Here is a 26,700-nt window from a genome sequence, read left to right on the forward strand (position 1 = left end):
TACTTATACACCTATATCGACATTACACACCAGCACAAATCCTGTTCACGTATGCAGTTGTCCTACTCACTTATGCAAACAATTGTTCATTCTTACATTTACTCAGCTACACACTTATACAATTATACAAACACCACTTAATTTATTCATATAGATAGTAACTCATACTTAGTGTGTTATAAAATCACTATTACAAGTATACAGTTATCCATACAGTCACTCATACAATCACGGAGTCTTATGTATACTTATTTATATACAACAACTGTCACATACACTGCCTTTTATTTTTCTAGTTTGTTGGACATGTACCATTGAGAGATATATTTGCTCATCACCACACCCATAAAGATATTCACTCACCCAAACAACTGTTATAAATTGTAGTCTTAACCTCCTATACCTACTGAATCAACTATTCACACATATTTGGGCAGTCACACCCCCCCACGAACCACACACACATTCACTCTCCCATACAAATACTCAGTTAACTAATCAATAACTAATATAGACTTTCACATAGCTAGTAACCAACTGGTGCAGCAGTTTACACAAAAACTGACAAAGTGATACAGATATTCACACAGTTTAGTCACTATCCAATATATTTAGTGGGACACTATAAATTAGTCAAGTAAACAGTCAATCACACTGCTACTAAATCCTCCATCCAGATATTTATATTTATATATCCACTCATTCTTCAATGCAGATTGCTATATATATAATACATATTTAAATAACGAACCAAACCACATTCACTGGATGATGTCATCAATGATGTAATTTGAGATGTCACCAGTGATGTCATCAGTGATGTCACTGACCATGTCCTGAATGATGTAATATGTTCGAGTTATAGCTAGCAGAACTAACTATAACGGAGGAATTTCAATGGTTTTGTACGAGTGAAATGTCCAGCTAACTAGAACAGCCCTGAAACCTATGGTTTTTTCAGTTAATTTCTAAGGTTTTTTAAATGCTAATTCCTAACTAGAACATGTCTGAAACCTGTTTTTTTCAGTGAAAATATATATATATTACATACATGCATACATAAGCAACCCCGCCCCATCTCCGCTGTTGGGGATTACCTGTACCAGAAGATATATAAAGCATCAGATGTATATAAAAATCATGCCTTACAAAGTGCAAGTTGTCTACATCCGGAGTAGCGTTTATACCTGGAGGCTCCCAAAAAGCTCATATAATCTTGCAACTCAATATAGGTGTATGCGATGGATCATTTCATTGCTTGTGATCGCACACCTACATATGAATTTGGACACATCCCTGATACGTGTTCCAACTAGTGACAAGACTTTCTAACAACAACTAAATCTACAACACCACGGTTTTACACTACCCCTAAAATCCATAAGGGAAAGATGCTCCCACCTGGATGACCCACCGTGTCTGGCATTGGTTCAGTACTAGAGCCGCTATCTCAATATACAGATAGGTCCCTGAGACCATTGGTAACACAGGCCAGATCATATATCAAAAAAAGACACCAAACACTTACTGACCATACTACGAGAAGTAGAGTATGACCCCAGCTAACGAGACATTATTATGCATTGATGTGGAGGCATTATACACAAGCCTTCCACGGGAAGATCGCCTACCAGTTATCGAGGACCTCCTACTGCAACAAGACTGGAGATGGATAGCCCCTATCAGCTGGATTATGGAGCTAGCCAAACTGGCACTAATGGAAAAAAAATTCAACTATGAAAACCAAATGTACTTACAATGCCACAGAACTTCGATGGGCAGCACATTTGCCCCAAGTATCTCCTGCTTCTACATGAGCTGGTTCAAAGAACAAAACATTTGGACTAATAACTCATTTAAAGACCAAATACGCCTTTGGAGGCAATATATTGCCAACCTCTTGGTCATCTGGCGCGACAACAGTATTCTGAGTGAAACGTTCAGTACATGGCTCAATGAAAAGAATCCATTCTTACACTTCACTATGACTTCCAATAAACAGGTGTCCTTTCTAAATGTGAATATCATAGCGAAAGATGGAAAACTAAGCTCCTCACTCTACAGCTACACAAAACCAACAGACCGTAACAGTCTGTTACATTTCAGTCGTGCGCACCCACGATCACCAAACGAAAACTTTCCAATAGGCCAATTCTTTCGCAATAGACCAAACTGCTCCAACATACATGACTCCAAAAGAGAAGCTAACAACCTCTCCAAAAGACTGAAAGAACGTGAATATCCAGAACGGATCATTTCTAAAGCAAAAAAGAGCACATAAAATCCATAGGGAGCCCCTGCTCGAAACCACTGCTAAAATGGTGTCCAAATAACTGATCTTAGTGAGTACATAAAACTCCTCTCAAATATGATCAAACACTCCATAACTAAACACTAGCGAATTTTGACGTCAAACCAAATGACGTTTGAAAAACCACTTTTTCCTTCAAGAGAAACAGAAGCATCAGAGACAGATTGGTGCCCAGTAACAGCATACAGGGGAGCATGGACTGCCAGACACCTCTATGGGACCTGCCCCCTGTTTCAGGACATTTCCCATGTGGGAACTGTTCAGTCTGTCCCTCCCACACAAAAACGATTGACCTAGGGCTTACAACTCCCTGGGAACAGAAAGTGCATACTAATTGTAGCAGCACTAACGTGAAATATACATCATCTCCCTGTGACCTCAAATATATTGGTAAACTACCAGAAAAATCTAATCTGCATTAGCGAACAAAGGAGTACTATCAGATGTCAAAATACAGCAACCAAATTTACAGCACACTTCCTGGAACAAAAACGCAATGACACTGACCTATTTTGGTCTATCATAGAGAAAGTAACACCCCAAATTGGGAATAGTAACCTGCTCCTTAAAAAAGAGCAACGCTGGGTGTGTAGACTGCAAACAGAAAAGAAGATTAAATGACGAAATTCAGTGGAACCAGCTGAATTCTGAACCCTGAACCTAACCACCATCTTCCCAGGTTACCACACCAGTGATGATAAAACGTTGTCTAAACAAGACACAGAGACATCAGCGTTCTTCTCCTTAGGTCTTCTTCTACTTCTAGGCCTAATACCTCACAGAGCCATTACATAATCATTAGACTCATTTCAAGTTGAGGCTGTGTCATTGGGTTCTATTACTTACTCATAGTCCATGCCTAAGGACCATGGCACTTTAAACGTTCCCATGGAACACCCCCTGCTGTCTGAACTACTTTTCCTACAATCCCTCCCTCCACTAACATACTCGTATGGAGGAGGAACTGTATGGATCTATACACATGCATGACAAAGCGAGCATGCCCGGTCGGACATCTTGGCTGAGCCCCCGTTCTCGCAGTATCAACGCCTTACATGTTTTGTGGGGTGTCTCCTTACATGCAAGGAAGGTGTGGCCGGGGCACGCTATCCCGGCTTTCTTGACCCGGACCCAGCCAATCTAACAGGAAACGTAGCCCGTCCTCGCTCAACAGATGAGTCCCCGGCCTCACCGTATCAACTCCCCTGGGGCGTTGTGCTGAACGAAAGCGAGGTGTGACTGGTGCCCAATTCCTGCTTTGCTGTGCCGGATCGAGCTTAGCTAAGAAGGTATTTAATACAGCCCGAGACAGACTCCCTCCGCAAGCAGGGGAGCTGAGCCCAAGATAGGTTGCAGACGGGATGAGAACCTTGACGAAGTAAGTTTTTTGAAGCCTCTTAGAATCTGGCATGAGACGCAGTAAATACCACTAACACTATGCCTCTACGAAGGGCAGGCGCGCAACACCCATTGGGCTCACCGGGCTTCAGCCCCCCCCCCCCGTCATATGCGTCAGCCCGGCTGAGATAGCCTCGCGGGCTGGCGTCCGTCTGATTGCAGCCGCACCCGAGTACTTAACAGGTCTTTAAAAGACCTTTTACTCGTTAATGAGGCTTTTGTTGTGTGTTCACCGCTTCTTACAGCCACTCTGCCTATGGCTGGAAGACTTAGCCCCCCGAAATCTTTTTCAGCCCCCCCCGAAATTTTGCTCTAGTTGCCCGCCTGACGAAGGGACCCTGTCTTGACCTTGATTTCCCCTCTGTTTTTTTTCTTTCGGGGGCCAAAATTACAGTGTGGTTTGTGGCCGAGGGCCGCACAAGTAGGGGTGGGGTCAGTGGTGTCGGGGGCGGGGCTAAAGTAAAAAAAAAAATCAAACCCGTTTCAAAACGGACAATGCTGTATTTCAAAAGCAGATGTAACTACAAAGAGCACATTTTGATAATACATTTTTATTAGCAGACAATAGCAATCTTAAGAGGCTTTGCATAGCGTCATATACACTTTGACCTCAATTCCATCAGTCTATCTGTCTATCTGTCTCTCTGTCAGTCTGTCTCTCTGTCAGTCTGTCTCTCTGTCAGTCTGTCTCTCTGTTTCTCTGTCAGTGTTTCGCTGTCAGTCTGTCTCTGGCTCTCTCTCTGTCAGTCTCTCTGTCAGTCTCTCTCTCTCTGGCAGTCTCTCTCTGTCAGTCTCTCTCTCTCTGTCAGTCTCTCTCTCTCTCTCTCTCTCTCTCTCTCTCTCTCTCTCTCTCTCTCTCTCTCTCTCTCTCTCTCTCTCTCTCTCTCTCTCTCTGGCAGTCTCTCTCTGTCAGTCTCTCTCTCTCTCTCTCTCTCTCTCTGGCAGTCAATCTCTCTCTCTCTGGCAGTCAATCTCTCTCTCTCTGGCAGTCTCTCTCTCTCTCTCTCTCTGGCAGTCTCTCTCTCTCTCTCTCTCTGTCTGTATCTCAGTTAGTCAGTCCCTCTCTCCACTCTCCCTTCTCTCCTCTCTCTCTCTCTCGGGGGCCATGGGTACATTACCTGAAAGGTACCTGAAAGGTCCACAGGCCGCCAAGAAAGGCCTGATGGGCCCCTGAGTACCACGGCTATAATGCAGGATTTTTGCATATATCTGACGCTTTATATACTGTATAGATCTTCTGTTACAGGTAATCCTCAACAGCGGCAAGTGTGTGTATATATATATATATATGTGTGTGTGTGTGTGCGTGCATATATATGTATGTGTGTGTTTATTATCTACTGGCAGTCGCCAGTAGATAGTTATAGTTAGGACCGTGTTTCCATAGGAAATCTCAAAATTCTATTTTGAATAACTTTGGCGCCGGTTGACGAATCTTCGCGAAATTTTCAAAACTAATGGTGCGCTCCGCTCAGCTCCTACCCTGAAAGTCTCGGGGGGGATTCGTCAAGCGGGGGCTGAGAAAAAAGGGGGGTCCCAAAACGCGTTTTCCCCATGCATTTTCCCATAGGACCTTTAGTCGAAGGTACAGCCCGAACGGCTGAACAGAATTACTTGAAATTTGGCAGAGAGGTAGTCCTCAGGTCAGGGATGTGCCTTTTGCATATATGGAGTCAATCTGTTGAGTAGTTCCAGAGAAAATTACAGTAAAAAGCACATACATATCTATAGCCGCGCACCGTGCGCGCACCCTAACGTGCGCAAGCGTAATTCTGATTGGTTGTTACATGTCAGTCAACGTTTGAATCGGTCGAAATCAGGAAGTGTCGGCCGCCATTTTGTTTGTTTTCAGTGCGAGAGTGGAAAAGGAAGGTGGCGAACGTGAAAAGGGGGCAGGGTAGAGAGTTCCTGACCCCCTAGCCTTTGTCAGGGGGTCCCTGAAGGACCCCAAAGGCAGAAAAAAACATTAAATTTTTTTTTTTTTTTAAATCGCGGGGGTGCGCGCACGGTGAAAAACCATTAAAAAAAAAAAAATCATACGCAGGTTATTGAAAAATAAATGTATAAAAAAAATTATAATACATACATAACTTAGATTGCGGTCGCGCGAGTTATAGTTAGCTGAACTAACTATAACGGGGGAATTTCAATGGTTTTGTACGAGTGAAATGTCCAGCTAACTATAACATGTGTGAAACCTATAGTTTTTTTCAGTGAATTTGCAAGGTTTTTTAAATGCTAATTCCTAACTATAACGTGTGTGAAACCTATGGTTTTTTTAAGTGAATTTGCAAGGTTTTTTAAATGCTAATTTCTAACTAACGTGTGTGAAACCTGTTTTTTTTAGTGAATTTGTAAGGTTTTATAAATGCTAATTTATGTATGTATTATTATATATTTATTTTACAATAAACTACCTATGTATAGTTATAGATTGACTGTATCCTTTAATATGGAATGGCTCAGCTCTTTTATTTTGAATTTGGATAAAGTTGAACAGCATAGTTAATATCTTCTATAAACTTATAAACAGTTTAAAATGTTTTTTTTTTTTTTAAGGGTTTTTTACGGTGCGCGCACCGTGCGCGCATCCCGCAATTTTTTGAAAAAAAATTAAATGTTTTTTTCACCCTTCGGGGTCCTTCAGGGACCCCCTGACCAAAGCTAGGGGGTCAGGAACTCTCTACCCTGCCCCCTTTTCACGTTCTCCACCTTTCTTTTTCACTGTCACACACAAAATGGCGTCCGACACTTCCTGGTTTCGAACGATTGGAATGTTGACTGACATCTAACCACCAATCAGAATTACGCTCGCGGACATTTGGTGCGCGCCCCGTGCGCGCACGGTGCGCGCATATAGATATTTATGTACTTTTAACTGCAATTTTCTCAGGAACTACTGAACAGATTGACACCATATATGCAAAAGGCACATGCCTGACCTGAGGACTACCACTTTGCCAAATTTCATGTAATTCTGTTCAGCTGTTCGTGCTGTACCTTCGACTAAAGGTCCTATGGGAAAATGCATGGGGAAAACGTGTTTTGGGACCCCCCCTTTTTTCTCCCCCGCTTGACGAATCACCCCGAGACTTTGAGGGTAGGAGCTGAGCGAAGCGCCCCATTAGTTTTGAAAATTTCACGAAGATAAGTCTATATATATATATATATATATATATATATATATATATATATATATATTTTTTTTTTTTTTTATTGTATGAATCTTGTGCATGCTAATCGCATGCCCATAACAGTAACCGCATGTTAGTCACGTCATTGTGGGAGTGACATCTTTGCTACCCACCCTGTTGATAGACCAGGACCTTATACAAGCTAGTATAACCTCATACCCTTATAATATATTTTATCCTTCCCTCCCACTTTGCTAATAAAGGATACTTTTGGAGTGGGTGAGAAATGTTATCTTTAAGGTTATGCCCCCTTAAACCCCATCTTCATAAGTGCTCCCTGGAATATGGTAGAGCCCACCGTGACCTTTAGGAGTCGGAGAGAACCCGATGATGAACCATGTCACTACTAGAGTGGGAGAGGGTTATATAAAGAAAAGGGTCACTTTTCCCTCCCCTCCCCTATAAGTGGGAGTGCTATCACACGGCGTGCCATTGGTCCTATATTAACCCTCAAGGAGCCGGTCTTGTGCTCCAGAAGGGGTACCTTTTTGTCTAATAGCATATCATAGGGAGGACGTATCCCTTCATCCTCGCTCTAGAGGATCTCTCTACCCTATAAGGGCTGTAGGTTTTTACACCCCCCCCCTTAATTTGTTCTAGACCGTTAACATTTCAGAAAGAGGTGGCTGACTAAAAAATATTAGCAGCAGCTAGAGAGGCACAGACATTGGCATAGTACCCAGAGTCCCCTAGTGTACCGACGTACTCAGGGTTTCCCAACTCTCGCTGATCCTGTGGTTACAGAGAAAGTAGTGGTCACATGTGAGGAGCGGATGAAGCACCATTGTGGTTCCGATCTTCTCTCACCTTGACAAATGAGTGCAACCTAGTGTGGAAGCGTGCTTTTACACATTGAACACACTGCGGCTCTTACATGCTTGAAAGCGTGAATTTGAATCCAGTCAAATGGCTCTGATCTGGGGTTGTGGACTTTCCATGTCTCCAAATATAAGTAAATGAAGCAATCTGAGGGGGGGAAAAAAAAATCTTTTTTTTAATTACGTTGATTTATCCCCAAGGGTGAAATAGTCTAATAATTAACCAAGATTGACTCCAGGTTGAGGCGAGGATGCTAAAAATCTGTGGATGTCTAACCAGCACTTTGAGATTAAACTACCATCCATAAAGGAGATTATGAAATAAATCAAAGGGCACTTGGAGGAAAACGAAGAAGCACTGGGCAATTTAGACAAACATGTCTCCATGCCAGACTCCCATGGGGGAAAACGAGCAAGTGGTGGGCAGAAGTGTCACCGTTCCGTCCAAGTGGAAAGACCTAAGGCCTGAAGCTAAATGCAGGGATTTGAGCAGTGACCTGTGTGCAATGGCTTCACAGACCCAAATGGATTTGAATGGGAAGTAGATTGACATTGAAACAAGGCCCTCCTGAAAATGAGGACACAAAATTGCCTTTGAGGCAATTGTCTCTCCAAGAGCAAAATCTCTTGAAAAGGATGGAGCACAGGCACAGTCTTACTAATGGATCTTTGACCCATTTGGAGAGAGTCTATAAACAAAGTGACTGTGACTGCAAGAAAACTCTGCTTGTTCTTGATGGGTGCAAAAAGCCATGTTTTCTGGATCGATGCTGAGTGACCCTTTCTTGGAGAAGCGATCTGCAAAAACATAATGAAAAAAGGTGATGCTTTCCAAGGAATTAAGGCTTTTCTGGAGTACCCTTTGAGACTGAGGGTGAAACATTTGGAGGAAGTTATTTAATTTGCTTGGCCAGATGCTTCGCTCAAGTTCGTGAAGTCACACCCTTGATGGATGGTGTGGTGCTGTTGAACACCAAGCCAGTGATTAAATGTTTTATTAGTAGTGCATTAACAATGTGTTGTATTATAAAATCTATTTAAAATTGTTAGACCTATCAATCTGAGAGTGCTGCAATGTTGGTCTAAGAGTGGACCTTTAAGCTCAAAGAGCCAGTGCTTTCTTTCTTTCTAAGGTTCTGTGCCTTGTCCTACATCTTGACCCTTTTAATATGCAATGGAGAGGGACTGTATTTTGAGGGCATTTACTTGGATAAGTGAGTTCGGGGGGAGACAGTCACAGCTTCAATGGTACCTCTTGTGGTAATCTTGCCACAGGTTCTACCATCTCAAACAACATTGTGGCACATTAAGAACTGTAAGGCACTATACTAGCAAATCAAATATGAACTGAGTGGCCAATATTGTCTTACACCTGGAAATAACTAGTTTTGTTTATAGATTGCAACATAGGTATGCATTTTGTCAGAAAGAACCTGCCTGTTATTAGGATGTTGTTTTAGAAGTAGTTTTTATTTTAAGGAACTGGCCAAGGAACAGGAGTATTCCTTCTTTTTCTTTTTTTTCTTTCTTTTTTTAAGATAACTGACATGCATTTACCGAGCCATCTTTTCTTTTGGCGATCTGCAAATATGCTTGCCGTTGTTGTAGAATACTTTGCCCAGATGTGAGAAAAGAAAGTTCTCAGTGGCACAAAAGAAGTAATCCATAAAATGGATTGTGCTTTATCATGCTTGCTTATATACTGGAGACGTTTTTCAACAACACCCCACAGTAGCAATTGACATTTATTGTTGGGCCTCTCCTTTCATGTAGGACCTCCCTTTCTTCAGAAGCTGGACATCAACTGAAGCATTAGGAAGTTCAGGCAGTGGGCAGCTTGCAGATGACAGCAAGCAGCCAACACTTATTAAACATGATGGGTGAAATCCAGTGAAGCTGCTGCTAGCTTGGGTGAGTTCACCTCTAGTTATGTCATTTTCTAGTAGGTACTTGACAGAGGGGGGGTATTTCCCAACATTTCTCTTTGACTATCAACAGGGACCACAACACAACTCACCTGTTATCTTTCCCAGACTGCATATTTCCTTTAAGCCTTAAGCCTTAATGCGTAGTTCCCCTTCCGGATCTGGCTTAGAACAATTAGGATGTGGAGTCAGACACCATCTCCAGTGTTGCACTATTTTACATCTGAGTATATAGCTTACGCTATTTACTTGTAAATGAAAAAACACATAAAAAGACATCATACTGCTAGAAACATTCTATGAAACTATATTCCACGGACTATGAACTATCTGAACCATGAATAAATTAAAGCTGGCTAGCTAGGACTTTCTATATTGTTTTTTTAGTTATTTGTCTTCTTGTCTTGTTAATTTCGGAACAATTATGATTCTAGGTTACACTCTCTTAAACTGATTTTTCTACTCCGTCTCTGTTCTGCCCTGCACACACCTTCCTGATGCCACACATGTGAAACATGAAAGCTGTACACATCATATGCATGACTGGAGGCAAAGAACTCTATTTATACATGGCGGATGCATGCACCTAAGATGCGTAAGCTCTTGAACTACAGGTTGCATGAGGTGTCATACGCCTGTGCATGCTTGGTGGCGTTGTGGTGAGCTTTACTTGCATAGCAGATTAAGAATGCACTGGACTGCGATTCACTTTAAAGAGTCTTCATTTTGAAAATTGCTGGTTAAGAATAAGTAGGGACTTGGGTTTTGTTCCCTGGAGATTTAATCTTCAGTTCTCTGGGGTGCCATGGGTTTTAAATTCCTCTGTCATGTTAAGTACTGCAGAATTCATTTTTTCTTGTGGCTCTTTTAAGCAGTCACTCAGGCAGTTCTGGTTGTGGCTAAAACTGTAACAGATGCTGGGACTCTGCAGTTCTGTGCTAGACTGGAAAATTATCCTTCTTCCCTAGATTGGTTAATGGTCCTTCTCTCCTAGAAAAGATGGTGGCAATGTTGATCTTGACGGACTCTTGCTACTCAAGACAAAGCAATGTCTAGGACATCACCCTACTAAACGTTTTATAGAAACAGGCCCTTTAGCCATTAACATGTCAATCCCCGAAATGATTTCTTCCACCCTGTTGGGCCTTCAGTGTCTCAAATTGCTTTGGTGTGAGGCTCTGCACTTGACTTTCCTTCAAGTAGGTGCCCCTTCCTTTACATGCTACCCTGTATAAGCGCTTGATGTTTCTCTACAGTTTTGCTTTGCTTGTACCCTAAACAAGGCCCATCATATTCGTACATCATAGATTTTACCATTTCGATTCTCATCCAGCTTGGCAGTAGCATAACTGGTTAATTTTTCCCTTTATACAATCTCTTCGTTTTACCTTCAAGAGTAAGAAGTTATCCTTCTCTACTAACGGAGCCCTGGTCTTAGCTCCAATCACCAGAACTTTTCCTTCATACCTTTTGAGGGCCGACAACAACTTCTATTTTCTCTTTAGTGCTGCAATCTACGCTTTCAGCATTGCCCTACTGTTGTTTTTTTATTTTTTTATTATGGATGCAGCAACAAAGAACTGCCATACCGCCTGATTTTCTGAGCAGGTTATCATGTAATCCCAATCTTCTACACAGCATCAGTGAGATGCCAGGTCAAGCTCAAGGTCTGAGCTAGTAGTGCACTCCACTGTTACGCTCCTTACCTTTTTCAAGTGCTGGTCTGAAAATGGTTTAGGTTTGTATATATTTTATGGACTGCAGATTAAAAAGTGTAGTTTAATTTGTCCTGTTGCATGTCTCTCCAAATGTCTCTAGGAACCAATGAGTTCAACTACTCCTCCACAGTCACAGTGAATGCCACCATCCCATGCAGTCTATGCTTGTTTCTTATCTGCCTCTATCACTGTTTTCAGGTCTTCACCTGTAATCCTCTGTCCTTTCACAACCACTAGGATGTCCATAATTGTGTCCTGTAGGAAGTGATCCTGGCCTATGTTAGGTGTTGAAATAGTGAACCTCAGGAAGCCCATCTTAACTAGCCCTGTTTTCCTGGTATAACCTTGGGAATAGTGCCCATGAAACCTCAGGCATACCATCCTGCATCATATTACACATCATATTGCCAAGCGGCTTTAGCTCTTTGATAAGAACTTGTCATCATACTGTACATCCAGCGCACATCCTACACATACAAACCTATACAGAATGTGGCTTTTGGATAGCTCCTTTCATCATTGGTTACTGTGGTTAATCTGGTGTTACCAATTGTTTTAGGGGTTGTCCATCAGCTTTGGTTATCTGTCCACAGCAGTTTGCAAATTTGAACAATGCTAACACGCTTGTACATGCTTATAGTTTTCCCCACAGTCCACACGCTCTCTCCATTTGCCGCTCTACCTTTCTACTTCTCCCTATGGAGCAGACCCCACTCTCCCTCCCAAATGCACACTTACTTTATTCCCTATGCCCGCAATCTTTCCGTTTGCTCCCCTGTTCTATTTTGTAATGTGTGTAACCACACAGCCGCTCCCCATAATCGTGCAGGGATTGCTCATGTAGAAATAGAGTGCCTGGCATGGAATTTTAGCCCGCACTGCCCCTTCACATACTCGTGCCTGGCCGCTCATAGCAAGTTTCATTTCCCTACCCCTCCCAATCCGCCACTGGGCTTGAGGCAGGACCCTAGTGTGGCCCTAGATATTTCTACAGCTGCGCTGAGACCAGTGTGTGCACAAGGGCTTGTCTCCTATAGATCCACTGAGTATTTTGGTCCCAGTGGTCATTTAGCACAGCAGGAGCTGCCAGTTGCCCTTGAATGCTTGTCCCAATGTGGGTGGGCCTTTGGGGGTTGGGGAGGAAGGTGCAAAAAAAAAAGGAGGATTGTGTAAAGAGTAGATCGCTTACATGAACGCTTATGTGTCGAGGTCTTGTCTGAACAAAGTAAGCCGAAAGGTATGTTCAGGTACATGAATGAACAGAGGAGGGGGCAGTGCATGCCCTGCTCTCTTCTTGCACATGCTTACCCTACCACATCTCAGATTGAATCAAGCACAGTTGAGGTCTCAGTACAAAACCATTGTGCACAGTAAGGACCTGGAAGCTCCACTGGTTTGGTTGTATGTACCTTAAAAAGGGATATATAGCATTTCTTTACACAGTACTGTTGTGCAAGGCTCTGCAGCATGGCTGTTGTGCAGAGTGCAGAATTAGAAGCCATTGTATTTCTAATGAGGCATCCAACACCACACCTTTGCTGCAGAGCCTCTCTCTCTCTGTTGCATTGTCAAGAAATGCTGTGTACTGCTTCTCAGTGCCCTTTAATCCTCTCCCCTTTTCCAATTCCAGGGTCTTTTTCTACTTTGTTCTGTGCTTAATCCATATGTCTATCCTGTTATGTCATTGTGCCTTGTCTATGCATTTTTCCCCTTCAATTGATGAAAATTCCTTCTGTCTTGGTGGTCCTTTTGCACGTGTGACTCTTCCTTGCACTTCTTAAGTGAACTGTCTCTGTGCTCCATCTGTGCCTGATTCTTCTGTCTCTATGATCCTTCTTCATCTCATGTGACCCCCTATTTGTTTTTCTTTGGCATTGTCTGTTTTCCTTTTTCATGCCTCTTCTCCTGCCCAGTTTCTCTTTTGTGTCTGTTATCCTCTTGCATGTCTGTCCTTGCTGCTCCTGTGTGTTCCATTTGTAACTTTGTGGTGTGCACCTTTTATATCTGCATGCATCTTCCATGTGTTTCATCTGTGTTCCTTCTGCATGTCTGTGCATTTCTTGTTGTTATGTTTTGGTGTCTTTCTGTGGCTCTCTTGCCCCTCTGTGTATCTGTGTCCTATCCTGTGCATACCCTTATGCTGCCTATTGCCTTTTGTGTGTCCCTAAACTACCCGGTGTCTTTCTTTACCGTCTGTATGTCTTCCCTCTTTCTGTGTATTTTCTCTTCTATAAATCTGGGCTCCCTCTGTATTTGTGTGTCTTGCCTCTGTGCCTCATCTGTACCACTTTTGTGTTTAGTTGTTACTTCCACATGTAGCTTCTGTATCTTTTCCCCTCTCTGTGTCCTTGTACCTCTCTTTTTGGGTTACTGTGCTCCTTCCATGTGTATGCTTTCTAACTCTCTTCTGCATGATGTGCCTGTCTATAATTCTTTTCTTTTTTGTGTTCCTTCCGTGTGCACAATTTGTGTTTCTTTGCTTTAGCTGCCTGTAACGTTTGTATCCCTGTATTTGTACTATATTGTGTCTGAGTCAATCAGCCTTTTATGTGTCTTTCTGTGCTTGCTCTTTGTGTGCACTCTGCATCATTTCTTTGCCTTTTTGAGCTTCTTTCAGTTGTATACTAGACTCAAAACCTTGAAAGTAGATTTTTTCTTCAAAAGTAGCCAGTGAAGATTGGTGAAAAGTTCTTGTGACTGTGTCCTACTTCTGACGTTCAAAAACTAGATGTGGCACAGTATTCTGAACATCCAACCGAAAAATTAACTTGGGAGGCATGGAGCCCTGGAAAAGTTATTTTTCTTTTACTGAACTTGGCATGAGTAAGGTCACTCTCCAGTCAAGTGTGACTTAGTACTTCAGACTTAATGCCTTTTACCCTAATAATGTAGGGGTCAGCAAGGTGTAACTTGTTTTATTAAACATTCCTTTCCTTAGGAAGGGATATTATTAGTCCATGGTTATATATAGTTGCCAAGGCGTAAATCAAGGACGCCTTGCTTTCAAATTTACCTTATCATACCTACGAAACCTAGCTACAGCACCTATCGTACAAAAGCTGCTTTACCTAACCTATCATAACCAACCTTCCATACCTAACTCATCTAACATACCAGACTTCTACTTACCATTCGTATCTACCAAACCTACATACTAACCTACCCTAACCACAAGGACTGTTCTCTGGTAGCCAACCTGCATACCATAGCCACCAAACACATCTAAGCCACCTTACATAACCCACGTCCCCCTCTGCAGTCCATAGATCAAACGCCTTTTCTGAGGTTGCAGTTTGTGGTGCATTAGCTGTGTCTAAAAGTCAACTTGCCCATTCTTCACAGCCTTCTCCAGAAAGTATTTGTGTCCAACTTGAGGGCAGTTTGGTAACAGCCCAAGGTACTGCAGCGTGCATTGTTAACATGCCAATTTCAACATTTGAAGGGCATGAAAATGTAAATGCCCTTTCTTCTTTGATCAAAGCGAGAACTCTTGGTTTTCACTATGCTTTTGGTTAACCTTTCCTAATGTAATGTATTGCCGTGATAAATAGCCATTTCAACAACAGCATGCCCCAGTCCCTCTGAAGCAGGTGAATCTCCTGTAACATGCTCAATTCCTCTGGCAAATCCAACAACTGTGTTAGAATAGTGACCCACTTCACAGATGGGTTTAGTCCCCTCACATTGAGGCAAATAACCTTTAGCTTGGGTCCCTTGCCATCCAAAATCTCTGGATTAGTTGGGCCATATGAACCTGACATTTGGTCTCTGCTCCTTTCACCTTGCAAGTCTTCACAGGAAGCCTTGCTTCCACCAAGGATCATGCCTTAATCTTCTTTTCATTACATGAGAATTGAATTTGAACCCGTGTCCCCAATGATTTGAGATGTTGTGGTTTTAATAAGAGTTGGTCAAAATTCTCTTAACTTTCTCAAAGTAACTACTGAGAAATCTTGGTATGTTTGTGTCTTGTGCTCATAAAGATTACTGCACCTTTCATCTGGATGTTGTCCATTATTAGTTCTTTATCTTCAAAAGAGTGGGACCTTCACAGGACATCAGGCGCCAGAGGAATGTACCTAATGTGTTTGTTCAAGCCTAGGCCACGTCATTGTGTTTCCAAAGCAAGTGAAGCAGCTCCTGGATATATCCCTTGATGTGTCCTTCGAACACTGTAGGAACACATTTTAGTCTCTATATACACTTCAGGAACGCTGCTCTGCCCTCTACCATATGAGTGGCCAACTGTCTTCTCGGTCTCACATAGTGATTCCTCCAATTGTGTGTTTTCCAATAGTCTTCTGATATTTTCACTCACCATTTGCTGCTGTTGTGCGCTGAAGCAAGGAGAATGACCACCAGCTAATAATATCCTCAGTTTTGTTCATAACAAACGCATGCATCGCCCCCACCCCATTGCCTGAGCTTTCCTTTTCACCATCAAAAAGTTATTGCGAGCGTTCTGGACTGTTAGAGTGTAGAACTGAAATCTATAGATTGTGCCATTCTCATGTGTGATAGTTCCCATTCTCATGTGTGATAGTTCCCATCTGCCTGGCCCTCTGTAGGACGATGTAGCTGTACCTGTAGTATAATAGTCTTACAATTATAGAGAATGATACCATAGTCTGTTGTGCCCTTTCAGCGGCAGAGAACTAGAACAGACCCTTTGACTCCAGCACTTTTACAAGCCAGTCTTCCAAGTATAGTCAGACAGTTTGGAATCAGGCCATCCCTAATTTTTATTTGTTTTAGGAAGCTATTCAAGTGCTCCTTTGGTATCCTGTATGACTCCTTTGCTGCTGCCAGGTGCTCCCCGTGGAATATTTGCATATATAACCAACCAATGTACTGTTGCCAGAATTAAATTTACCCTGCTCTACCCTTTGTGGATGTACCTAAACATCTGCCCTCCTCCTCAAATCCTTTCCCAACCTCATCCCAGTCACATACCAACTTGCACTTGTCTTTTGCGGTTTAGGGGTTGCTCTTCACCAGAGCAATCTTTCCTGCTCTATTCCGATTGACTTTGTTCTGTCTGCTGTAGTAAACACCAGCCAAGGCCACCACGCAGGAGCTGATTTGTATTTAGCCATGACTCCCTTCATTAAGGCTCCGTTCACTCCAGTTCCGGCAGTGCTTCCTAGTGGTATTGCAGTACAAAAGGGGGTGGTGATGGACGGAGCATCAGAACCATTCAAACACTCACACCCAGTCAACAGATCTGGGTTTGATCCATCACCGTTCTTTAGCCCACTCTGCCACCCCAGTTCAGACATGGTCATATGCAAATCAGTCTGACCCTGTGCCTCATGGGAACAGTCCAGCCCGAACTGCCAAGCCATGCCTTCCCTGGACCAGAAACAAGCTTCCTAGGACCGGTTTCTGGCATTTCAGCCGTCTTCAGCCAGGCTTGCTTGAATCCAGTGGCAAAGTGAGCAAGGGACTCACGTCTGAGCATACCCTGCCAACTTATGGTGAACAAAGCAGTACAAAAGGGTGTGGTGATGGACGGAGCATCAGAACCAATCAAACACTCACACCCAGTCAACAGATCTGGGTTTGATCCATCACCGTTCTAGTGGTATTGAGCAGCACAACTTGCTCTTTTGTGCTGTTGATTTTGTTTGGTCTTGCCCTCCAATTTTGCACATATTGTTCCTCCCCACTGACCTCTATGGTTTGTTGGGAACATTGCTCATCAAATTACACCACCCTCCAGCTTCTCTGACGTGGACTGTGGTTCTCTCCGCCTCCTCTCAGATTCTAAAAGAGGTCTTCACAGTCCTCCTTGTTAGCGGCCAAGTGGTGTTGGCCCAATTTTGCCAGAACCCAGAGTCTGACTGTATCCTTCATCTCTATTCAAGACACAGCCCATGGGCAAATGTTCTACTAAGGTTCTCCTCCCCGAGGCTATCCTTGTAATCGCACGATCTGAGGACAGATGTTATTTTTAATGTATACCCTCCAGATTTGAAGGGCGGTTAGCTGTTTGTCTCGGAGCCAACATAAACCACCTTAGAGTCTTAGTTTGCAACGGTGTACCTCGGCAATTTCCTGCTTTCAGAGTTCCTTTACATATGCTGCATCAGTGTTCTGGAATCCCTACCCTGCCATTGTCCTCTTGTTCCCCTTGCCTGCAGAGTCACCACTGGTGCAGACTCGCGTACCTCAGAGAGTGTGGGTGTTGGATGCTGTGACTTGTGACTGCTTTGGGTCGTCCTCCCGCAACTTATCTACATCCAGCAGCGAGCAGGCCTCCTCCAGGGTGCTAATACTGCGGGACTCATTGTTCCACATGAAGAGTTGAAACTTGTGTCCCCACTTTTATATCTGATCCCTTTGTCCTGCAAGAGGTTGGTGAGGGATTGGAGATTCCTACTGCACTGTAATGTGATAGGGGAGAGGTCTTGGTACAACCACACTTTTGCACCCTCAAAGTCCACAGCGTTTTTGTCCCGCACTGATGCCATGATGTCTTTCAGCCGATAGTAGTGGAGACAGGTAAGTATGTCCTGAGGTTGTCCAGGAGTTTGTGCCAGTGGGTCAGCCCTGTGGGTGCGGTCTAGTATAAAATCTTGGTCAGCAAGGGCCAGTGGCACCTGGCGAAACAGGCGGAGGACATAGTTTTCCAATGTTTCGAAGTCTGCCTGCAGCAGGCCCCTTTTATGTAGATATTAGAGCGTCAGGATCTATTTTCAAGATCTTCCAACTGGTTTTTTGAGGTCGGCAGCCTTATCTCTCAACTTGAGAAGTTCACTTCTGTGCTCATCGAGTTCCCCTTCACGGGTATTGCTGGCCTGCTCCAAAGAGCCGACTCACAGGTCCAATTTGCGGTGGCTCCTTCTAATGTCCTTGACATCTGCCGCTATGTCCTTCTTGAGGGCCGCACTGTCTTCTCATAAGGTTCCGAAGAAACTCTCGAGGAATGTGTGTGTAACTGGAGCTTCTTCATCACGGGGGCCCGTTGAGCTGGCTGCTGAGGAGGACGACGACGAGGATCCACATGCTGGTCAAACTTCTTTGCAGGTGGTTTAGTAAGCATGTCGTTGAGAGTAGTGTCTTTTTTGCTGTTGCGACTGGAGGTCATGGTAGCCTTGGTAATCTTTGCCGGATCAGGCAGAGGAAAGTCCTGAGTCCATGCAACACAACCCTGCCTCCTGCTGTGGTAAGCTGTCCGCCTGGCAAAGATTGTCTCCCTTGTTCATTGGTGTCGCCTAAATAGATGAAACACTCAATGAGGAGGGCACAAACTAGGGCCACTGAGTCCCGGGCAGGCAACCCGTAAAGCGTGCAAGTGCCATCTAGAGCCCATACTCCCACACAGAGCGATAACACTGTTGATGTAGTGGAGGGTCCAGTGGCCAGCACCGTAGGCAAGGCGTACAGCCAGGCCCAGGTGCACAAGTGGGCATAGAGTAGGAGACCCAAACCCCCTCGCCCCCACCCCCGAGGCATCAGACTTGTATTCAAAGCGAGGATTATGGTACAGACCTGAATGTAGTGCCGGGGGCAATGATTCGGTCTTTAATAACTGACACTTGATTGTGCTTTTCAGATCAAATGGATCGGACCACCTCCTCCTGCTTATTTTTGCTTAAGACTCTAAAGAAGATTCTTCCATTTATACCTTCGAAGTTACGAAAGACGGTCATTGTAGCACTTGTCATCACTAGGATTTATTATTGTAATGCCTTGTTCCTGGGCGCACAGAAGCATCTGGTGAAAAAACTCCACTCTCGTCAGAATGCAGCCGCCAGGCTGCTTTTGGTGATTAAAAAATGTGGTCCATCTCATATTCCTACCAGGGCCTCCATCAGTTTACCAGTTAAAGATAGGTTAAAGCACTGTGTCTGGTGCATAAAGCCCTTCACCAGACAAGATCAGAATTCTTTAAAAAAAATCTTTTATGGCATTCTCCTAGTCGTTTGCTCAAATCAAGTTCTGCTTGGTTAGTGGAGGTCCACAGAACAAGAAAGGCATGAGGGGGGCGGCAAGAGTTTCTCCTTTTGTGCAAGTAAGCTTTGGAATTCCCTGCCATTAAACTAAAGATCTCAACCAAACCTGCAGCTGTTCAGGAAAATGCTAAAAACTTCCCACTTTTCTTGTTCAGTTGTATGATTCTGCCAACTTTGTTTAGGCTCTGTGATTATTTCTGGAACGCTAGCCCCAAGACACCCTTGGGTAATCATGCTATATACATTTATTTTGACTTACTTTATGTGCTACCAGTGTCTCCTTTGGGGCATTGGGGTGGGGGTGGGTGGGGCTGGTGGTAAAGTGAGAGGTCCAACTTCCCAGGAAATATGAGATGTCTCTCAGGGCCTCAATATTTAAGGGGTGACTCCTGTGGAAGAGCAAACCGGTTCACAGCAGCCCCCTGTGCAGCAGCCAATGCAATGAAAATAGTGTCCAGCAATGACTCTGGTTTTCCCCCGCAGAGTGGCCAGGCTGTGTGTAGGCCAACAAGATAGGCGCTTTGAATCTGGGCACTATAGAGTCCAAATAATTGTGTCACACCTACCTCATTAATGCAGTCTTTCGGGGGTTTCTTAGCCACCACAGGTCACCCACTATATTAACGGGGCAGTGGGCCCCACCACAGAGCTGGCCCGTTCCTCCACTCTGTTCTCGCTGCTCCCGCTGGGGCCTGGAGCCGTTTACCACTCAGTCTCCGGTACAAACTGTCAGTCTCTTTCTCCGCTGAGACCCGACTACAGTTGAGCTGTCTGCTCACCGTGAGGAGCTCGGGAGGCGGACAATGACCAGGAGGGAGGCCGTGAAGGCCACTACTGCAACCAGCTCAGTGCGCCGCAGTGGCTGCCATTTTGTCTATGACTGCGCTCTCCGTCGCCTCTCCAGGATGGTCACTTAAATGGCCCGCCTCAGCACTCCGAGCGTTGCTGGCCAAAAATGTTGGGGAGCCTCCCGTCCATGTTGAAGCGCGAAGAAGACCCAAAGTGCACTGGTACCGCCACCTCTGCAATTGTTGGCGGCGGAGCTCCGTATAGACCCTTCTACATGGGCACCAGCTTGGACACGCCCCGCACCTTTTGAGCTTTAAACATTCAAATTCAAAAATAATTTACCTGATGCATTAGGGATCAAACATTAGGGGTTTCTGTCATACTTGAAAGGTCCAGCTAGAGAATTTGAGAGGAATAATGGTGTATTTGGAAGATAATGTGATTGGAAGGAGGAGAATGCAGGCATAGTTGAAGGTGACCAGTTTTGGCGGAGGTGGATAACTCTGTAGGAAGATAAGCATGAAAAGAAGTATGGTCGGAAGGATGTGTCCCAAGCACCCCGCTTCTGCCCGACAGTTTATAGAAAATTACAGCAATCTAAAGAGCTCGCCATCAGTTCCTACTGACAAAGAAGCAGTGAAGTAGATAGATCCACCATGCAGTTAGGAAATTGTCATTGAGAAAGTTGAATTTGCAGGGCAGAAGAGATGAGGGAATTGTAGTGTGGGCCTCAATAGTAGCCTGCCATACACTACACCTCTGAATCGCACCTGGCACCTTAATCACAAACTTCTCACATATGAAGCCAATTACGCGCCATTCGCGTCTTTCTAGACACCAACGACAACCAGACACTGCCATTGCCCTACTGTGGGATACATGAAAGGCAGTAATTCGGGGTCGCTTCATTGCCATAGTGCCCCAGCGCAACCAAGATAAAAGGGACAAAACGACACAATTGGAGGATGAAATAAGGGATTTGGAAGAGACACATTAAAAACTGGATCCCTTATATAGACAAAGCAGAATATGCGATTCTGCGCATGGAACAGAAATATTATGCAGGGGACAACAAAGCAGGCCACTCAAAAGTACACAGGCTCCACGCCCATGCACCCCAACAAAGAATAGTGGAGATTAAGGATCTGCAGGGCAACAGGGTGGACCCTGATGAGAAAATTGCTCAAGAGTTTGAGCACTTTTACTGTATGTTATATACAGCAGAAGCCCGAGAGTTAGGAGATGCTGAATCCTATCTGATACAGGTCCCCTTGGCTCAGATCCTCTGAGATGAATCCTCAAAATTAGACAAGGACATTCACCCCACTGACATACGTATGGCCATACAGCACCTGCAACCAAGCAAAAGCACCTGGTCATGACTATTACACATTAGACTTCTGCAAAATATTTGCTCCCGATTTGGCACCCATCTCTCACTGACACAATGATGCTGGCGACCATCACAGTCATCCCTAAGCCTGGCAAGGACCCGACTTATAGCACATCATATTACCCCATCTCATTGCTAAATTAAGGTGCCAAATTTTTCAGTAGCTCTCCTTGCTCCATAAATGCATGACCTTGTAGACCAAGCTGGGTTTATACCAGAGAGAGGCTAGAGTGATGAAACTAAGCGCCTTTGCCATCTCCTTGATGAAACATAGTGTTTCCGTATATGGCACTCCCCCTAACTGTCAACACCAAGAAGGCATTTGACTGTGTCCATTGGCCGTATCTTCAACTAGTGCTTGCCAAGATGAGCCTCAGCTCGTGGTTCCACTGCTGGATTAGGTGTAGTTACACCCGGCATAGAGCAACAGTCTGAGTCAATGGGCTGATGTTGCGTCCATTTTTGACATTACCAGAGACACTCGAGGGGGCTGCCCTCCGGTCTCCTTTATTTTCTGCCCTATATATGGAACCCTTTGCTGAAAGAGCATGCAGGAATCCTGACATAGCAGGCATAACAAAGGAGGACAGGGACCATAAGCTAGCACTATATGCAGATGCTGGGGAAAAAGATGCCCATGCCGAAGAAACAGGCTTAATTCGCTCCATTGGCAGGTGGGTTAGGCATACCTTACATACTGCACTACTACCAGGCAGTACAAATCCATATTTGGAAAATACCATGGCTACCTAAACATACCATGGCTACCTAAACCCCACCGACTGCCAGGGGTCTATATCTCCTCAATAGTCTGAGAAACGATGGGGGATAGAGCGCAAGTCTTGTGGAAACTATCCACTCTTGTGTCGCCCCAGACCCCAATCATAGGGAACCCTGATTTTCCACCAGCATTGCATGGACCCTCCTTCCACAGTGGCCGACCGCTAGTTGCAAGAGAGTGGAAGATCTCTTTGATATAGATGTACTCATGAGCTTCACACAACTGCAATCTAACAAAAGCGTTCCATCCAATGCAATATGTCGCCATTTATCACTGGGTCCTACAACCGCATATTTGCCCACACTCTAGGCAACCCCTTCTGTAATTTGAAAAATGACTTATCACCTGCTCCTTAGGCCTAGATTTTCTTTCTGATATTTATGCATTCCTCAATGCCCCATTGACGCCTTTTAAATCACCAGCACAGCGGTGCTGGGAAGTGGATAGCAACCGTACTTTCACCACCACCAGAGAGTGGGGCGATATCCCACACTGAGCCCATACCTCTGTATGTAGTACCTCTGGCAAGGAAATGCTTCTTAAAATCACACACTATTGGGATTATACACCAGCCAGAGTGACTAAATGGAAGCAAGGCAGGGATGCTGCCTGTTTGAGGCCATGTGGACAAACGGGCACATTAATAAATCTCCTTTGGCATTGCCTCAAGATTCAACAATTTTGGGGGGCGGTCCCAGCGGATGTCAATGAAACGTATGACATCAATCTCGATCTGAGAGGGCGGGCTATCACATTAGCACTGGGTGCAGCCAAACAGGATCTTCTATCCTGTTGGAGTACAGATGCTGCACCGACATGACTGGCTACATAAAATGTGGTAACTTCTGGGAACGGAGAAATTAATAGCAGTGATAAATGGCTCGCTGCCGCAGTTTGACAATATTTGGGGTCCATGCATCAGATTCCTTTCCGATGAATTTAGGGAGCTGACTTGCCCAGCGTACCTCCGAGTACTGTGCCTCGCATGCCTTGAACAGTGACGCAGAACTCCAGTACCCATCTTTTCCCTCACGTCCTGAGCTCTTTATTTCTTTCCCTTCTGAGGGTTGTTGAGTAATCTACTTACCTCCTCTCATTCTTTCACTCTCCTGCCCCCCATCAACCACCTTTCCCCGTGTTGTTGATGTTTTGCCCTTGTTCTCCCACTGGCCATTGGATGTAGGTGGGCTGATTCTTGTATCATACATCTATTTAAATATCAATAAAACAGATTTAAACCTAAAGCTCAAAAGGTTTAAAAAAAAAACTTAAAGAACATCAAACAATTATTTAAATGAAATACTCCCAGTCTCTTTCCACCTCACCCCATCTCCCTTGACCCCTCTCTTTCTGCTTCCTCTGCACATTACATTCCAACTCCAGCTCTAGGGCACACACCTCTCCATCTCGTTCACTACTTAACAAGGAGAGCAGAACAATTTTCTTGATCAGCGATTACTTTTCTTAAGTGTTCTTCCAGTGGATTCACATTCCCATCACCATCACACTTCTAGGTTCTTACTCTTATCACAGCGTAGCATTGTTGCTCCGTAGTATACCCCATGAAAAGGATGGTAAGCAGGTGGAAAAAAAATTGCAATTGAACAATTGTACTGCCTTTCCCGATGCTTTATTGTACCCCGTGTGCAAATGAGTACTAGGGAAATTGCAGCTTGTACCAGTGTCACATAACGATGCCAATAATATGTCTAGAAACTTGACTGGCACAGATTTCTACTGGTCGGAATGGCAATATTTGTATACACAAAAACGTTGTAAAATGCACACATTCTTAGTAGAACTGTTATGAGTGTAGTCCTATTACTGCTTCTTGTGAATTGGGCATTTGGGGAACCAGTTAATGGAAATATTACCATTTACCAGTTGTGTTTTTTGTGCAAGCTGCTTATTGTTTCTTTATTTTTAGGTAGCAGAGTCACTAGGAATTAAAGAGAAACATTTTGGAAATGAAAATCACAACTTAGCTGTCTCACATGACTCTTCACTCAAAGAAGGAGATGGACAATTGAACATGGATATTAGTCACCAGAATCCTGCACATGCGGTATGTGTTGTTAAAGGGCCTTTTCATTAGGTTAGCCAAACATTGTCCTTTTTAAGCTGCAACATTGTGTTAAAACGGACATCTTTGTAGCCTTTTAGTGTAAACTTACAATGTCAGTCCATTGAACTGTTGCAAATTATTTCACGTTAATCTGGGGTTATCGCCACTATATATCTATCAATTTTCCCATGCAGGCTTGACTGTGGTGAATGGCCAAATTGCGTTGTACTAGAGGGTGTGTATGTATGTGCGTGCGTGTGTGTGTGTGTGTGTGTGTGTGTGTGTGTGTGTCTTTTGTTTTGTCAAAGCCCTACAATATTTCTACGGGATAATTCTGAGAGGACTTGTATGGAAGTCCTGATCTCTTCTGAGGGCTGTATGACCGCTCCCGTACTAGGAAAAACAGTTTTCTTCATTGGATGGGTCTTGAATTAATATGCTATAGGTCGTTTTTGGTTCTTGGGGGCTGGTGAGCTGCAACACTTCATAAACCGATTCCATCCCCCAGTTCTCATAGGAACAAGAGTGAGCCAAATGATATCTACCAGGGTTTTCTGCACGTTCTACATGTTTTCTGGACCTTACCTTTATTAATATTTTAGCACCCTCTTATTTGATAATTTTTTTATTTAAAAAAAAGTGTTCCATATTTTTCACCCCTTGTATTGCTCAGTTAAGCTTGTTCTTGACCGTTTTTATTCAGAAACCAATATCTGCACAGATATTTTTGACTTAGCCACACTTTTGGAACTGACAATCTGGGTTGGAAAACCAGCCAGGTAGCCAGTGTTACAATTAAGGAGCAGTTTCTTGTTTTGACACTTTTCCGCGTTTGAATAGACTTCCTTAGAGTTTATTCCTTTCGTTGTTGTCTTCGTCAAACTGTACATCTGAGGTTTTGGACCAGTCCAGATAGAGATTGCCTCTGCCTTGCTTTTATGTACCTTATCTGCATAACTAGAGTGGGCCTAGAGACTCTTATTTGCTTGCTATGCTTACTGGTGTGCACATGTGATACAATGGGTCATGGCTCTGGAACAGGGACGAGTCCTGAAATTAAAAAAAAAACTCATGCTCGTAAGATGCCCTTCTTCCATTGTACACTGCTTTGTAAGGTACTAGCTAAAGAGTTGTAAATAATATAATTCTACATGGTGTAGCTCTCACCATACCCTTATGAATCTCCTTTTGGTTTACACCAGCGCCTTGTTCTATAGTATTGCAAATGCTCGGTCTCTGCAATCCCAAATGCTTGCTCGCATGCACAGAGGATGTAAGTATGTACCCCAGTATATATTGGATATTATACAACACTCTGTCTCTCCATGTTTCAAACCCCTTCATGTCGATCACAGACGAGAAGTTGGTAGGGAAGTGTTCTGACACTCCATATGGTCACTACTGATTACCACACATCCAACAGCTTACTCGTCACATAGATGTGGTAATTCTTGGTATCTGCATTTTCTGGATGGCCCGCCGATGTCCGATGTTAATCAACCTGCCACACATTGGTCTATATGGGCCCAGTGCTGCCAGAATAACACTACAAACATTTCCCCATAATTTACAGTTGCACTGCCATTTAATAGTCCCACATGTCTAGAAATCAAGTCATCCAACTTCTCTAAATGCTGTCAGTATTTTAGCTGTAATTCTCTGTATTTGCCCTGCCAGATAAACCTTAGCAGATCCCTCTTTACGCCTTAAAAGTTCAGTCGCTGTGATTATTGGTAGTGCCTGAAGCCCATAGAGAAGCCTCGGGATAAAACTAATTTTACTTGATGCTATACTCCCTAGCCACAAGATGATTATTTCCACTTGTGCAGAATGCTAGGTATGTTATCAAAGTAGGTCATGTTCAGTTTAGACATTGAATATATATATCCCCAGGTATTTTACTGTTTTCACTTCTTTCTTAAATGGCACAACCCCTTCCTAAAAAGCTGTCAAGTAGTGTCAGATTAAGAGGAACACACCAAAGGGCCCTATGCCAAACAGCCCCAACTCTTCCAAAAGGGGTAGCAGTGGCATCTTCTGGTTCTCCACAGACTCCATTATATCATCTACAAGTAGTGAGATTTTATGTTACTGTTACACCAGATGGTATCTTCCTAATCAAAGGATTTGATATCACATTTTATTGCCAGCGGTTCAATGGACCGAATAAAAAGGAGCTGCGGCATGAGCCCCCATGCTGACACAGAAAGGTCTGTAAAAAACCTATTCACCACTCAACTGTGTTGACCTATAAACTATCGTTGCCATATATGTAAACACCGTCACAATTCTAAATTTGGTCAATTATGAAACTTTATGCCAAAGACAGCTGGTCTGGCTTATTAATTGT

The 26,700-nt window shown here is 43.8% G+C and overlaps 1 protein-coding gene across 3 annotated transcripts in view; it reads left to right on the forward strand.

Annotated features, from left to right (window-relative positions):
* ZNF839 (zinc finger protein 839) overlaps positions 1-26,700 on the forward strand; it is a 188,160-nt gene that overhangs the window by 116,087 nt on the left and 45,373 nt on the right. For all 3 annotated transcript variants that reach the window (XM_085626338.1, XM_085626340.1, XM_085626339.1), the window contains one exon: positions 24,213-24,350. In XM_085626338.1, the coding sequence (XP_085482464.1) occupies positions 24,213-24,350 (138 nt within the window). The remainder of the gene's footprint in view (positions 1-24,212; positions 24,351-26,700) is intronic.

The sequence above is a fragment of the Triturus cristatus genome, chromosome 9 (assembly GCF_964204655.1).
Source record: "Triturus cristatus chromosome 9, aTriCri1.1, whole genome shotgun sequence".
NCBI classification, from domain to species: domain Eukaryota; kingdom Metazoa; phylum Chordata; class Amphibia; order Caudata; family Salamandridae; genus Triturus; species Triturus cristatus.